The sequence below is a fragment of the Cydia amplana genome, chromosome 1 (assembly GCF_948474715.1).
Source record: "Cydia amplana chromosome 1, ilCydAmpl1.1, whole genome shotgun sequence".
In the NCBI taxonomy this organism is placed as follows: domain Eukaryota; kingdom Metazoa; phylum Arthropoda; class Insecta; order Lepidoptera; family Tortricidae; genus Cydia; species Cydia amplana.
The window spans coordinates 5854310-5870055 of NC_086069.1; the positions used below are offsets into that span (position 1 = coordinate 5854310).

General features: G+C 38.3%; 2 protein-coding genes across 3 annotated transcripts; one reads left to right on the forward strand and one right to left on the reverse strand.

Moving 5' to 3' along the window:
• Positions 1–779: 779 nt before the first annotated feature.
• Positions 780–7057, reverse strand: LOC134662236 (mannose-1-phosphate guanyltransferase beta). 2 transcript variants are annotated; one of them, XM_063518500.1, is made up of 7 exons: positions 6649–7057; positions 6254–6496; positions 4778–4907; positions 3637–3798; positions 2184–2348; positions 953–1191; positions 780–842 (listed from the first exon to the last, which is right to left on the reverse strand). In XM_063518500.1, the coding sequence occupies exons 1-6, from the start codon at positions 6820–6822 to the stop codon at positions 956–958; spliced, it is 1110 nt and encodes a 369-aa protein (XP_063374570.1). In that variant the 5' UTR covers positions 6823–7057; the 3' UTR covers positions 780–842; positions 953–955. The 2 variants fall into 2 exon arrangements, with proteins under 2 accessions (XP_063374570.1, XP_063374569.1); XM_063518499.1 differs by lacking the exon at positions 780–842 and having other exon boundaries at positions 951–1191.
• A 240-nt stretch (positions 7058–7297) lies between these two features.
• On the forward strand, positions 7298–15426 carry LOC134662445 (succinate--CoA ligase [ADP/GDP-forming] subunit alpha, mitochondrial-like). The gene is made up of 5 exons (XM_063518676.1): positions 7298–7422; positions 8898–9262; positions 11955–12149; positions 13389–13568; positions 14975–15426. Exons 1-5 carry the CDS (start codon positions 7386–7388, stop codon positions 15188–15190), a joined length of 993 nt encoding a protein of 330 aa, XP_063374746.1. The 5' UTR covers positions 7298–7385; the 3' UTR covers positions 15191–15426.
• Positions 15427–15746: the final 320 nt, after the last annotated feature.

The following is a 15746-nucleotide window of genomic DNA, read 5'->3' on the forward strand; positions in this document are numbered from 1 at the left end:
ATTATAGTAAAAACGAAATAAAAGTATCATATTTATAAATACAAAATAAATGAATAGTGTATGGAAATACATGACAATGCATCTTATTAAGAAACAAATTCTCAACAATTCATTAAATTACAATAATGATAAAAATAAAACAATTATATTATAATTCTCTCTTGCGGTCAACTTCCTTATTGACTTATTGTGTAAGTTATATCGCTATAGAAAAAATAAATATAGTATTGTCTTTAAATAATTATAAAGCATATTATATGTACCTATAATATATCGATTCGCATTTTGAGTCTAAATTAATATCCTCTTATCAATGTATGTAAGAACTGCGAAAAAATATAAATGGATTCAAATTTTGTAAATTAAATATCATATACTTATGTATTTGGACCTCAGATATGCAGCAGCGGCACTTGCGAAATTAAATAACCCTTCTAGGCAAGCTCCAAACTATTCAAATGTATTTTCCATGTCACGATGCAAGCATAGTCATACAAGGGGTTATAACATCTCCTTTTTCAGGATATTTTCTTCTAAGAAATATAGAGAAACGTACATGTCCAGTCCGTCTTAGCAGCAAGATAACAGAATGTCCGGTGAATGGATAGATGTAAATAAAATGACCCAATAACCCCTTCACTTTAACTCTTTGACAGCCAAAGACTGACGCGCGCGGCTACAGCCCAATATCAACCTTCGTGCAGTCCGGCAAGGTTCACTTCACAATAACGCGCCGCGCACATTTAACATCTTCTTTTAGCACGGTGCAGTTCTATATGCGAACTCAGCAGCCAACAACATGAACTGATTAAAAAAAAACTTCGCAGCTCTTACACACACGCCTATAGGGTTTGCAATCCGGATCCGAAATGTATGAAATTATCCGGATCTGGATCCGGATTCGCGGATATTCCCATACATTTCGGATCCGTCGTGCAAACCCTACACACGCCCCTTACATTATAATCTGCGGCTCAGGCACAGACAACGCGATGCTTTTATGCGGCAACACCTGCCCGCCGTTGACGTAAAGCTCGTCCTTGACTATGACGTCTTCGCCGAGTACGGTGCAGTTCTCCATGCGGACCCAGCGGCCGACGACGGAGCGCCAGCCGATTATGCAGCTGTCGAGCCACGCGTGCTGCCGCACGCAGGCGCCGCGGAGGACCGTGCTGCGCTTTATGCATGCACCTGGAAAAAAACCGGCCAAGTGCGAGTCGACTCGCGCACGGAGGATTCCGCACCATCAACAAAAAATAGAGCAAAACAAGCAAAAAACGGTCACCCATCCAAGTACTGACCCCGCCCGACGTTGCTTAACTTCGGTCAAAAATCACGTTTGTTGTATGGGAGCCCCACTTAAATCTTTATTTTATTCTGTTTTTAGTATTTGTTGTTATAGCGGCAACAGAAATACATCATCTGTGAAAATTTCGGTTCGTGAGATACAGCCTGGTGACAGACGGACGGACGGACGGACGGACGGACGGACAGACGGACGGACGGACGGACGGACGAACGGACGGACAGACGGACAGCGGAGTCTTAGTAATAGGGTCCCGTTTTTACCCTTTGGGTACGGAACCCTAAAAAAGGAATATAATCTTGGCAGTCTGTACCTCAGAAAAAGGATCAGGCGGTCTAGCATGACTTGCGTTCTCGCGCGCAAGTCCATACTTGAAGTCGCGTCAGATGTATGGAGTAGCGCGCGAGAAGTCGAGAACGCAACTCAAGGCTAGACCGCCAGGTTAAATTTACAGGAAACTTTTCAATAGAGACTGATGAGGAGATCCTTTGGGACTTATGTACTGTACAGTCAGCAGCAGAAGTTGCTAAGCGGCCGAGGTGATCAAAATTACCTTGACACGCTCTTATTCTCTTAACATAATAAAGTCGCGTCAAGATCATTTTGAACACCTCGCCCGCTTAGCAACTTCTGCTGCTGACTGTACATATATATCGTTTTACAATATACCGCTAAATACCCTTATTTCTTCGTGAATTTACAGGTTAAAAAATACCGGTTAAAATATCAGTATTTTATGTTTACCCGTAAAAAATACCGGTATTATACCGGTATGTAAGATAACGTTACGCGAATATACCGGTATTTAAAGCCCTGTATGTACATCAGTAGACATTTGGCTCTTAATATGCTAATATTGCTAATCATAGAATCTCACCATCCTCGATGACGACCTCAGGGCCGATGGTGACGTTGGGCCCGATCCGGCAGCCCTTGCCGATGGTCGCCGTCGGATCGATCAGCACGTTGCCGACCACGCCGGGGCCGTCGTACAACTTGTTCGAGTCCTTTTGACGCAAGCTGTTCAGGTAAAGGCACATTCCTGGAAAAAACATAAGTTTATGGTAGTGATGTGGGCTGCAAAGACTGCATATATCTGTCATTATGACACATAACATAAGTACCTAAGTCTTAACAAAAAAGAGTGTGTTAAAAATTCCATTCTAACTACAACTGTAATACCATAGTATTAAGTGTAATTATTGTTCGTCTCAAAAACTTGCTGATACTTATTTGAAAACTGTATGTTTTGGTATTGGGTTTATTGGTATTAACATCTAAATATTGTCAGATTTCTTGAAATGTTGTTTATACAGCCGATCTCTATTTGACAATACGAGTAGGTAAATACATCCAGTCATTGGCTCGCCTGTATTTCGAATGAATTTTAATTAGGTATGTAGGTTGTTAAGTAGGTATCATCACACCATCAGTAACATAGTTGACGGATAATTAATAAACTTTATTGCTAGGTCATAAGGTCTACTTTTGAAGATTTTTTTTTTTGGTATTTAAACAGCAGCACGTTAAAACACAGTAAACAATAACTGCCATATTTTAATTACGCTGATAATAAGAGTACGTAGTTACAGTACTGTACGCAATATTTTATCGATTTTATGTTGCCGTTATCAGTATCACAAACGTATCAAATAATTATATCAATGTTTGAAGTTTAAGTTCATCCTTACGATTCAAAACTATTCAGTTTCTAAGCAGAATTTAATCTTGATGATATTGATTATTTATCAATAACTAAATCAACAATAGATATAACAATAGACTTTTATAGATTTAGAAGACTTCGCCCCTAGGCACTTTATATGGTAAACTTTAAATAAATGTCATGTGACACAGGGTGTCCCAAGAAGTAGTGATATACTGAAGCTGGGAGGTAGAGGACCTAGAGGGCTATCTGAATCACCCCCATGTATGTTCCGCGATTTTTCGTATTTTCGGAGTTATGATTTTTTTTAATTTTTCACCTACGATGAGATTTTTATTTATGGTGACGTGAATTATTGCGGTAGAAGAATTAAAAAAAATCATAACTCCGAAAATACGAAAAATCGCGGAACATGCATGGGGGTGATTCAGATAGCCCTCTAGGTCCTCTACCTCCCAGCTTCAGTATATCACTACTTCTTGGGACACCCTGTATACTAAGAAAAAGTGACCAAGGCCTCAAGGGGGGACTTTATATGGTACTTATACTTTAGTGTCACTTCTCCACCTCTAAACTATTGCCAGGCTGCCTGGGCCCCTAGACCCGGGCCTTGTGGGAAAAGGGGGAAATCCGGCCCGGGCATTAAGCCTAATTTTTTGCTTACCAGTAAGAAAGTCTTTCGGCTGCCCAACATCCATCCAGAAGCCTTGCAGCTCCATAGCCAACAGCTGCCCGTCTTTCGCCATGAATGGGAACACCTCCTTCTCTATTGACATGGGGCGCAACTCTATTCTGTTTAGCACTGATGGGTTTAGAATGTACATTCCTGGAAAAATATAAATAACACAACTTGAAACTAAAGTCAGTGAAGAAAAAGCGGCCAAGTGCGAGTCGGACTCGCCCATGAAAGGTTCCGTATTTAGGCGATTTATGACATATTAAAAAAAACTACTTGCTAGATCTCGTTCAAACCAATTTTCGGTGGAAGTTTACATGGTAATGTACATCATATATTTTTTTTAGTTTTATCATTCTCTTATTTTAGAAGTTAGGGGGGGGGGAGACACACATTTTACCACTTTGGAAGTGTCTCTCGCGCAAACTATGATGAAAAAAAAAATTTGAGTTTCAGTTCGAAGTATGGGGAACCCCAAAAATTATTGTTTTTTTCTATTTTTGTGTGAAAATCTTAATGCGGTTCACAGAATACATCTACTTACCAAGTTTCAACAGTATAGTTCTTATAGTTTCGGAGAAAAGTGGCTGTGACATACGGACGGACAGACAGACGGACAGACAGACGGACAGACAGACAGACAGACAGACATGACGAATCTATAAGGGTTCCGTTTTTTGCCATTTGGCTACGGAACCCTAAAAACAGAATTATTTTATTAGCATTTTATTTTATACCAGTGACCCTCTCCAGCTTCGCACGGGTTAACAAATTATACATAAACCTTCCTCTTGAATCACTCTATCTATTAAAAAAAAACCGCATCAAAATCCGTTGCGTAGTTTTAAAGATCTAAGCATACAGACAGACAGACAGACAGACAGCGGGAAGCGACTTTGTTTTATACTATGTAGTGATTTTACTTGCAAATTCCATTTAATGCATGAATTTAAAAACTAAAAATATCACCCTGAATATTGTTCGAAAGATTTTCATAAAATGTAACAGTGTATGTACACCATGGAACTTACAAATGCAACAACAATTTTGTTCATATGTATGTGTTCTCCTTATCACCTGAATCCATTGATAGCTAAATATTTATAAATTTCCAAAAAGATATATTTACCAGCATTAATTTTATTGGAAATGAATTCCTGGGGCTTCTCCACAAAGCTCTCAATCTGTCCCTCCTCTTTATATACAACCACTCCATATTTAGACGGCTCCTCTACCTTTGTCACAACAATTGTTCCCTCCTGAAATAAATATACAGAGTGATATTAGTGCATTCAAGTAACAATTATAAATGCTAAGTACTATATAAAAACAAGTACCCTTTTAGGGATCTTAGACTTTAGTTGGGGGCCTATTTCACAAAAGCTTGTAGTTTGTAAAAAATATCGTGAAGTAAAATGGTTGCACACTAGTACAAACTATTTCTATGGATATAAAAACACCTACACATGCAATGAATGCTGACTACGAAGGGCAACTTTTTGTTCCTATTTAATTTCATTTATGTTAATAAAAAATATGGATAAAAGAACACCAAACATAAATGCCATTTAAAATATTTTACTAATGATGTAAAGCAATATCACATTCAATCTGTTTACTCAAGTGAATATTACCCAAGTCAGTCAATTTACCTTTTCATAAATCAATATAATATTAGCACAGCTAAAGAATAAATAATGTATATCACTTTACAAAAGTAATAAATATAATACCCATGTTCACTGTACACAAGTCCACATCGCAACATAGGAAGTAGACAATAGTATTATCACTATCACAGAATTCACAGACAAAGTAACATATCATTAATATTCATAAATCTTATTGCAACAAGACAAGGTTTACAATTGGCCAGCTAATTGTGTTAAAGTACATACATACATCCTGAAACCTTGCCAGCAAGTATGAAATTGAACCAGTGTCTATGTATGTCTATGTATCATATGTGTGGCTATTAGTGTTAAGAAATTAAAGCTGGTGAATATGGTGGTAAATTATGCATCCAAATCTATATCAAATTGCTTAAATTTTTACAATGAAGTACCAAACCTACATGAAGTTTCGTTCATTCTACATCTAGGTCATAATAGTGTTGTTATCAGTAAAGTCATTAAATGGAATTAACTAGCAATACACAACCATATTGCAAAGCAAATCTTGAAGATAATTATTATTGAGCTTATTAAGATAGTCAAGAGAGGAAAAACCCTTGATTGCTGAGGTCTCCGTCATTGAAGTCACTGTAGAGATTTTAAGTAATATAATCATTTTACAGTTTTGCAAGGGCCTTATTTTAATTTATTTATTGTACTTCCACATTAATCATCATCACTACCTTCAGCACTAAAGGATAAACTATGTATAGTTAGATATTTTTAAGATATATAAATTGTAAGAAGGGCTCATAAGTAACATTTTTATATCCCAACTATAGATACTATTTATTAGAGTTAAATAAGATATGGATAGAGTTTATTCAATTTGCATTTTGTTAGTTTTGCATGTATAGACCATGGTAGAGTAGATTCTGATCAACAATAAAATTACACTACATTTTATAAAATTAAATGTAAATTATAATTACCTTTCCATGTGACTTATGAAACTTGTAAAGTTCTTTGAAAGGAAAATCGCAAATGATGTCTGAATTTAGAACAAAGAATGGCTCCGAACTTTTGCTCAACAGGGGTTTTGCCAGGGCTATAGGCCCCGCTGTGCCAAGAGGTTCCACTTCGTGGGAAAATGTTAGGGACACACCTAGTTTGGACACCTTCTCTGTTAACTCTTTTTCCATATCCTCTGCTCTGTATGACACTGCTAAAATAACCTGTAAAGAATGAAACTATTCAATTACAAATAAATTTAACAAAATGTTTGAGAAATACTTGAAGTCTTTTATACATTCTATTGTTAACTGAACAAGATCTTTTTTTTTTATGTATCTATTGAATTTTAATCAAGGAATTATTATGGTGTTACCTGTGTTACACCAGCCTCCACTAAAGCTTCTATTTGATGCAATAGAATTGGTTTGTTTGCAAACTCGACCAGGGGCTTTGGCCTACTTAAAGTCAACGGTCTCAAACGAGTCCCGTAACCACCAACTAGGATTAAAGCCCTCATTTCACCTAGTTTTTTGTCGGTGCCGCACATAATTCTATAAAATAAGGAAACCTACTTATCCACCAGACTATTGACCACTTTAACAATTTATTGTATTAATTACACAACAAACAAATATATATCACAATAATAGGTATGCAATTTCTTATTAATCTTTAATGTTATGAATTCCAATTCCACGAAATTGTTTCCTATTGGATTGGTTTCATTATTTTTCTAGTTTGCATTTTGCAATACACTGACTAATTTACACGTCACACAAAAAGTCAACTACTGTCGAATACTGGGCTAAGACCGGCAGTTTTTTCAATAACTCGAACATGAAGTGCGTTCAAAATTACAAAGATGTTTGATATAAGCGCCCTTATGAAATGCATTTTTACAGACATTAGTTAGGACTACGAACAGCAGCAATAGAACGGTAATGATTTTCACATCTTTTTAAATTCAAATATTAACTTGATTTTTACTTTTTTTCCCCAAATCAATAACAATGAAATAAAATGAATGCGTCTATTACGTAATCGTCATCATCTGTCAGTGTCAAAAAACATCTTGGCCGTGTCTTCTCCGCCTCAGAATTCACCTTCACGATGGCTGTCTCCGTTCGGATTTTCTCTCGTTTTAGAGGTAATTAACACAACTATGCAACATAATTACATTTATCTTTATCTACGGGTCAAGTACCGGCATAGGGTTCTCGTAACGATGACGCGTGTGACGTGATAGTTAACGTTCCGTTCACTACAACCATGAATATGTTAACCTTTCAATGAGATTAACACCTATTTCATAACATACCGGGATAGATTTAAGCGTTTTATATCATATATCTCGTATCCTGAAGTGTTGTAAGTGAAATAGGACTAATTACAATCAACGAAAGTCCGCCGATCAATGTCGTTTTCATTACAACCCTAGTTATGATCGCCGAGACCTTCATCTATAAATATCTTGTCTATTCGTAGTTTTTTCATTATGCAAATCGGTACATTGAGACACTTTACTGGTACGTTATTCGCGAATTATATGCCCTGATATGGAGAATGGGCATGTCAATCAATAGTTGACCTTTGATCAATCAAACAATACATCAACTCATCAAGTGTTATCAGATGTTTTGTTAGTAAATTGTATATAAACTGATACATCCGGCCTTTGACTCTGGTCATTGTACTACTGTTTCAATTGTATGAAACAATTGAGAGGTGATAGTAGATTTAGACTCGTTAGTTGCAGCAATGTTTAGTACAGTAAGGACTGTTTTTTTAACTAACTTTAATTGTGATACTATGAAATTTGAATGCTTTTCTGTATGATGATGTTTTTGTCTATCCTGAAAATAATATAAACTTATTCAAATTAATTACAAAGTGGTTTTAAGATCTAGAGACAACTAAGTAATAGAATATTATTAAATCACGTTGGTTGCAGGAGTTAAAAATTATTTTCATGTTGTGTTGTGGCGTGGCAGGCTTTATGTAAGTCATAATAATTGGAAAGTTAGGTTATTAACATACATATTTCATAGACAATAAAGTTGAAATTACAATGGAACAAAAATAAGTGATTCAGATACTGTAAGTAATTGTTCAAGTAATTATATTGATTTATGATTCTTTTGTTTTGTGAATTTTCTTTACATCTTAGTTCTGTACTATTTTGATTCAAATTGAAGCAACAAACATCAAAGGTCACATAGATATAGTATAAATAATATTTTAAAGACTAAAAATCATAACTTAAACGATGCAATGGCATAGCATAGCATACAACACTGGTTCACCCTCTGTTCAGGTGTGAAATGTAGCAGCAATAGCAGCATTATACCTAGGATTTATTTACCTATGTTTTTGTCAAGAAAAAAAAACTTAACGAATTTCATGAAAAATCGTGTAGGTTGTTAAACTTGTTAAAATGTCTATTTATTGAGCATGTTTTTTTTACTTTAAGTCTTAAGAGAAAATATAAATCATGTTTTGCTTGCTGTAACAAGGCCTATTTCATTTCATCTTACATTCAGTGATGTCAGTTTTGTTACAGCTGTAACTTGATTTGTTATGTTCTCATGTTTGTTAATTACATACTCAATTTTATATTTACAGATGGTGTAAAACTAGGTAACGTCAGATTCTATTCGAACCCATACCATGAAACACGAAAAAACCTCAAATTGACATCCGAAACAAAAGTAATAGTACAAGGTTTCACCGGCAAGCAAGGCACTTTCCACAGCCAGCAAGCACTGGACTATGGCACAAAGCTTGTTGGTGGTGTATCGCCAAAGAAGGCGGGTACGGAACATCTTGGAAAGCCAGTGTTTAAGACAGTGAGGGAAGCAAAGGAGGCAACAGGGGCGGAGGCGACCGTGTTGTTCATTCCGCCGCCGGCGGCAGCGGCGGGTATTCTGGAAGCCATTGAAGCTGAGATGCCGCTGATTGTGTGCATTACAGAGGGTGTTCCACAACATGTAAGTATATAATCTAATGTAGGGTGGTGGTGACAGAGATCATTGGAGATCTAGAACAGGGATGTTGCGGATGCCGATTTTTTGACATCCGCGGATGCGGATGCGGATGCGGATTTTTAAAGGCTCACATCCGCGGATGCGGATGTCAAGATAGTACCATAAAAAACGTCAAATATTACATTTTAGTAATTTTTATTTCAAAAAAAGCGGCCAAGTGCGAGTCGGACTCGCCCATGAAGGGTTCCGTATTTAGGCGATTTATGACGTATAAAAAAAAAACTACTTACTAGATCTCGTTCAAACCAATTTTCGGTGGAAGTTTACATGGTAATGTACATCATATATTTTTTTTAGTTTTATCATTCTCTTATTTTAGAAGTTACGGGGGGGGGGACACACATTTTACCACTTTGGAAGTGTCTCTCGCGCAAACTATTCAGTTTAGAAAAAAATGATATTAGGAACCTCAATATCATTTTTGAAGACCTATCCATAGATACCCCACACGTATGGGTTTGATGAAAAAAAAAATTTTGAGTTTCAGTTCGAAGTATGGGGAACCCCAAAAATTTATTGTTTTTTTTCTATTTTTGTGTGAAAATCTTAATGCGGTTCACAGAATACATCTACTTACCAAGTTTCAACAGTATAGTTCTTATAGTTTCGGAGAAAAGTGGCTGTGACATACGGACGGACAGACAGACGGACAGACAGACATGACGAATCTATAAGGGTTCCGTTTTTTGCCATTTGGCTACGGAACCCTAAAAACCGGCCAAGTGCGAGTCGGACTCGCGTTCCAAGGGTTCCGTACATTAAGTCCCACTCACGCTTGACTGCTCATTTCTAATAGGTTTTTTTGGTTAATGACTAAATTACCTAGCAGTCTAGCACTTACGCCAATGCTAAGACGTTCCTGTACCGACCTGTTCCACATCCGCATCCGCATTAAATCCGCATCGATTTTATGCGGATGCGGATGCGGATGTTGAAAATCATGCGGAAGTTCCGCGGTTGCGGATGCGGATATTCGCAACATCCCTGATATGGAACAGAGACTTACTGAATAATTGCCTTTATTTGTTCATTACATGACTACTCTCTGCCCGCGGTTTTGTTCGCATTATAAACTGATCCCACACCTCCTCTTATTAATTATGTATCTTTCCATTCATCATACAATTGCTTATAAATAAACATGATAAACAGGGTAATATCAATCATGTCATACAGGTGATTGTAGGTATTAATGGCTTGTAATGAATCTGTGTGATTTCCTTGCAAAATCCGCGATGTTCGCTACTATAGGATATTGCATCACTTGTTTACTACCCATATCACCAGATAAAGACAATTTTTTCTTCACGAATGTGATAAAGTACCTACATCTTACGAGTCACACAAACCTAGCCGCCGAAATACAATAGATGTCACACTTCCGTTTTAAAACGACATTCTGAAATAACATGAAAGGACCATGAGCAACCTTGTATGGAGCCTGGACCCAACGCCAACAGAAATGAGAGTAAAGTAATAGATAGGTATTTCTATGTAATTCATTTTTTTCTATGGGCACCAATCGGAATTCCATTGCAGAACTGAGATATTGGTATTTTAGCCAAAATGACGTCACCCTTATTACCTAGGCAATAAAGTCCAAGTAAGTAAATTAATTGCTGCAGGGTAGATGTTCGCGCACCGCCGGGCGAGCACACCGAATGATTTGCCGCGCTCGCCCGGCGGTGGACTTTATTGCCTAGGTAATAAGGGTGACGACATTTTGACTAAAATACCAAATTCTCAGTTCTGCAATGGAAATCCGCTTGGTGCCCATAGAACGAAATGAAGTACAGAAAAATACCTATCTAATGACCTAACTCTCAACTCTGTTGGTTTTAGGGCTATTTTGACGCATAGTCCTTTGAATGAACATTCCATGTATCATATATGTTTTATACCTATGTAACGTAAATGTTAATGCCAAGATTCATGTAGCTTAACCTTTTGGACGCCAATGACAGATATATACGCACCGCAGGTCCAACGCCAAAGACGTATTAATCGGTCATAGACCACAGAGCAACATAGACCTAGGTGCATATGCATTAAAAAAATATATATATAATATAAAATTTGGCATATGCATAAAGTTCAATTTCAGTTTTGACACTTCGGTGACGTGGCGTCTGAGAGACAGCTTTTGTGTTTGACACGGCGTCGAAAAGGTTAAGAATGTCGTTTTAAAATGAGAACGTAACGTAGATTATTGGGAACGGCTTTTTGGCGGCGGGTTCGTGTGACTTAAATCGACCATTGGTAGACCTTATGTCGTTGTAATAAGGTTTTACATTGTTCAGTCAGCTGACGTAAACTTAATACGGGCAGAAGGACATTACGAAAATCAGGCAGTTGAAAGGTCTCTTAAGGGTTGAAATTAGTTACCACACTTATTCCTATACATAGCAAATAACCATTGACGTATATCTCAGGACTGGCCGTAGGTACCTTACGGGCAATAAAAATGGGGCATGAATTGGCCAGTACAGCGGTGTGACACCGACACAACGCGATCGGTTGCAACTAGTTGCGTAAGACTGCACGATTGGCTCGAATTCGTACCAGTTTTAGTGCCCGTAAGGCCCATCCTGAGATACACGTCAATGTAAATAACGCTAGATTTACGGAATTCCAGGACATGGTACGAGTGAAACACGCGCTGCTCAGGCAAAACAAGTCCCGTCTGGTCGGACCCAACTGCCCCGGCATCATCGCGCCAGAGAAATGCAAGATCGGCATCATGCCCGCCGCCGTTCACAAGAAGGGCTGCATCGGCGTCGTGTCCCGTTCCGGCACACTTACCTATGAGGCCTGCCATCAGACCACTGAAGTACGTAGAAGTTTTTGTAACAAAAATAAATGTAGAGACACAGACTTATCCCCGACTCCTCAATGGGGTTGGCAACTGTCAAAGGTTTGCATAGATGGCGCCATCATAGCTTGCCCCTTTTTCTATGAGATTTGGCTTAAAGGGCTGGCATCCAGGACATTAAAAAAACTAAAATTTGACACAAATCTAGGGATTGACAGGACAAGCTATGATGGCGCCATCTGCTAAATACTTCGACCGGCCAACCCCATTGATGATTCACAAGATGTAGGGTAATTCGCCGGTAACATGGTCACCAGCCAATAACTGGCCACCCTAAACTAAAAATGAATTCTATTAACCTATAAACAGAATTCTGTATATATTTATACCGAATAGAATTCATTTTTAGTTTAGGGTGGTCGGTTACTAACAGATGGCCAGTTACTGGCGAATTACCTATCTGACATATTCCAGTTTGTGTAACTACTTAACCTTTTGGACGCCATGACCGATATATCCGCACCGTAGGTTCAACGCCAAAGACCGATTAATCGGTCACATATCACAGAGCAACATAGACCTACCTGCATATGCATAAAGTTCAATTTCAGTTTTGACACTTCAGAGACGTGGCGTCAGCGTGACAGCTTTTGTGTTTGACACGGCGTCGAAAAGGTTAAATGACTAGCGGAATACTACGTTGCCTGCACCCCTAGCACATGATTGTCTAGCACCCGTCTTTTTCTAACTATGTTAATAAAAGAGGGACAGGTAGCCGCGTCTCGCCGCCAGATACTGTCGCGCCAATCATGTGCTAGCCCGGTAGCTCTTGATCAAACTTCTAGCGATCGATAAACTAACGTGGTGCGAGTTGGACTTGTTTATTACTTTTTCGCAAGACCAACTCATGCTTTGTCATAGTTTTGAATATTTTTATGCAACATATACAGAAATAAACTACGCTTCGTATATTAGAGGCTCTATAATTTTATATGTTGTCATACGTGCTCATATCTATCTATCTCTCTTTAGCCCTTTTCTACCCTTAGGGCCTCCTTTTATTTCCATTTTACGCCACTCGTCACGGTTCTGTGCAACGGAGCCACTTCATCCCCGCAGTCCTTTTGATGTCGTCCTAACGCATATTGGGTCTACTTTGAGGACGTTCTTCTCCCCATGGTCGCCACTCGAGTAGTCATTTACTCCACGAATCGGTCTTTCGTGCTCATATATAAATGTTGCTATTTCAATTTCCAGACCGGCCTAGGCCAGACCCTATGCGTCGGCATCGGTGGCGACCCGTTCAACGGCACCGACTTCATCGACTGCCTTGAGGTGTTCCTCAACGACCCAGAGACCAAGGGCATCATACTCATCGGAGAGATCGGAGGCAACGCCGAGGAGCTCGCTTCGGAGTACCTCACCCAGTACAACACGGTAATTATTTCCAATCTTACAAACAATAGATATTGCGAAAACTGTAAACTAATCAATTTAACACGGTCACTGTCCCAACTGTTAACTGTCAACCTTACGGCCTTTTAATAGAGGCTTGCCGTGACCCATATGTGGGGCACAGGACAGTGAACGTGTTAAATAAGGGTTTGTTCCTGGTTCGTCGTATTCCTGTTTCGTCGGATTCCTGATTCGTCGTATTCTTGTTTCGTCTGAATTATATACATATAATTAAATATGTCGTGCAGTATACCAGTATTTACTAAATATGAAGATTTAATGTAATCACCAGTGATCGTACTTTTTCTAGCATACATACGAAACAAGAATACGACGAATCAGGAATACGACGAAACAGGAATACGACGAACCAGGAACAAACCAACATAAGCAGCGTTTTTGATAGCGCAGATTGTTAAAGTCAGTGCGCAGAATTGTAAACGTCAAACTTCCATGAAATTATGAAGTTTAATTTAAAATAAAGGATGACTCACGCTAGACCGGGCCCTAAGCTTCCGGCGCTTCGTCTTCTATGGAAAGCACGTGATCACCGTTCAGCCGTCATAGAAAATGACATGTCGGCCGCCTCGGCCCCGTCTATTCTGTTCTATCAAAATCGCTGCAGAGTTATCTTGGTCTACTAATTCTACACTGTTATTTGAATTCTTAGGACCACTCTTGAGTGGTGCCATCTCGACATTGATAACGCACGCGTATATACAGCGTGCTGCAAAAGTGCATACTCACTTTATGAATTTCATTCATACTGTAGGTATAATTATATTTTTGCAGCTGTACGGAGATTGTTTTCATTACCTTGTCTTAGGAGTTTACTCACAAACCTAATTAGGTACTTATTATTTTCTATTTTGAGTTGTTAATTATTTTTGTCGCTTGCCAGTCGAAGGTACGGATCTACAATGGTGCCCAATCCAAAGGTTTACTTTATCTCATCTCACATCCCATTGAAATCTCTGAAGTTATATCATTTGTACATAACCAACGCATTATCTTGTAAAGACAATCTCAGAATTTATCGACCATCATCAGTTGTAACTAATTTTATTCGTCACTTATTGATTCATTGGCTTCCGTCGCTAACTTCGTGACATCATGGTTTCCAAATTTAGATTTTAGTGTGTATCAAAGTTTGATTTTTACATTTAGTAGCCTAAGTATAAGTATTTCATCTCGAATAAGTAGAACATAGTATTACAATTATTTATAACACACAACATTAGTGTTTTTTGTTTGTAGATAACAATGTTCCGTTTGAAACACAGTGTGTATTTGTTCGAGTATGTACTGATGTAGTTTGTTTGCAACTCTGTAGTCACAAAGTTGACATCGTTACGTGCCTATTTCTGTCATGTAATTTGTAATTCCAGGGCCAGAAAGCTAAGCCCGTGGTGTCGTTCATCGCGGGTCTGACGGCGCCTCCCGGCAGGAGGATGGGTCACGCCGGCGCCATCATCTCGGGCGGCAAGGGCGGCGCCATGGACAAGATCAAAGCGCTAGAGAAGGCCAACGTCATCGTCACTCGCTCCCCCGCCAAGATGGGCGCCGAACTCTTCAAAGAGATGAAGAGATTAGAAATCGTCTAAGAAACTCTGGTTATTGTCACTTTATAGACTTTTAGAAATTATACATGTATGTTTTCAAACGTTTCTATTGACTTATTTATTTAACGCCTCCAAGGCATGCTGTCACGACTCATGAGCCTATTGACAGTATTAATTAATGATTTACCTCCAAATGTCCATTAAAATTAGACTGCCCTCGAGCAAAAATGTAATTTATGAATTTGTACAGATTTAAAGCTTCGTTTAAGAACAATTTTTTTAAAGTGGTGCATTCTATAGAAAATATTATTTAACATTATCAACAGCATCCGTGTATTGTTGCGTCTGTGGCAGATTTTATCTCATAAATGTGAAAAATGTATGCACGAGGTTGTCTTATATTAGAAAGCACATAGTATTATAAGAATGTTATTAATGTTACCTCCTTAGGCTATTCTCAATTTGCTACGCTACTTGGTTAAGAAAACTTATGAATATTGATTGCTGTTTTTGGGCTTCACTTTATGTGGCAGGCAGGTTCTAACAATATTAAATTAAAACATAACATATAATGTTAACAATATACATGATAAACCAA

Excerpts from the sequence above, each read along its gene's own strand:
- LOC134662236 (XM_063518500.1), bottom strand. The coding sequence starts at position 6,822 with ATGTGCGGCACCGACAAAAAACTAGGTGAAATGAGGGCTTTAATCCTA. Across the intron at positions 3,799-4,777 it reads TTCCAATAAAATTAATGCTG|GAATGTACATTCTAAACCCA; the intron begins GTAAATATATCT and ends ATATTTTTCCAG. Across the intron at positions 2,349-3,636 it reads GCCGAAAGACTTTCTTACTG|GAATGTGCCTTTACCTGAAC; the intron begins GTAAGCAAAAAA and ends TGTTTTTTCCAG.
- LOC134662445 (XM_063518676.1), top strand. The coding sequence starts at position 7,386 with ATGGCTGTCTCCGTTCGGATTTTCTCTCGTTTTAGAG. Across the intron at positions 12,150-13,388 it reads CCTGCCATCAGACCACTGAA|ACCGGCCTAGGCCAGACCCT; the intron begins GTACGTAGAAGT and ends TTCAATTTCCAG. Across the intron at positions 13,569-14,974 it reads ACCTCACCCAGTACAACACG|GGCCAGAAAGCTAAGCCCGT; the intron begins GTAATTATTTCC and ends TTGTAATTCCAG.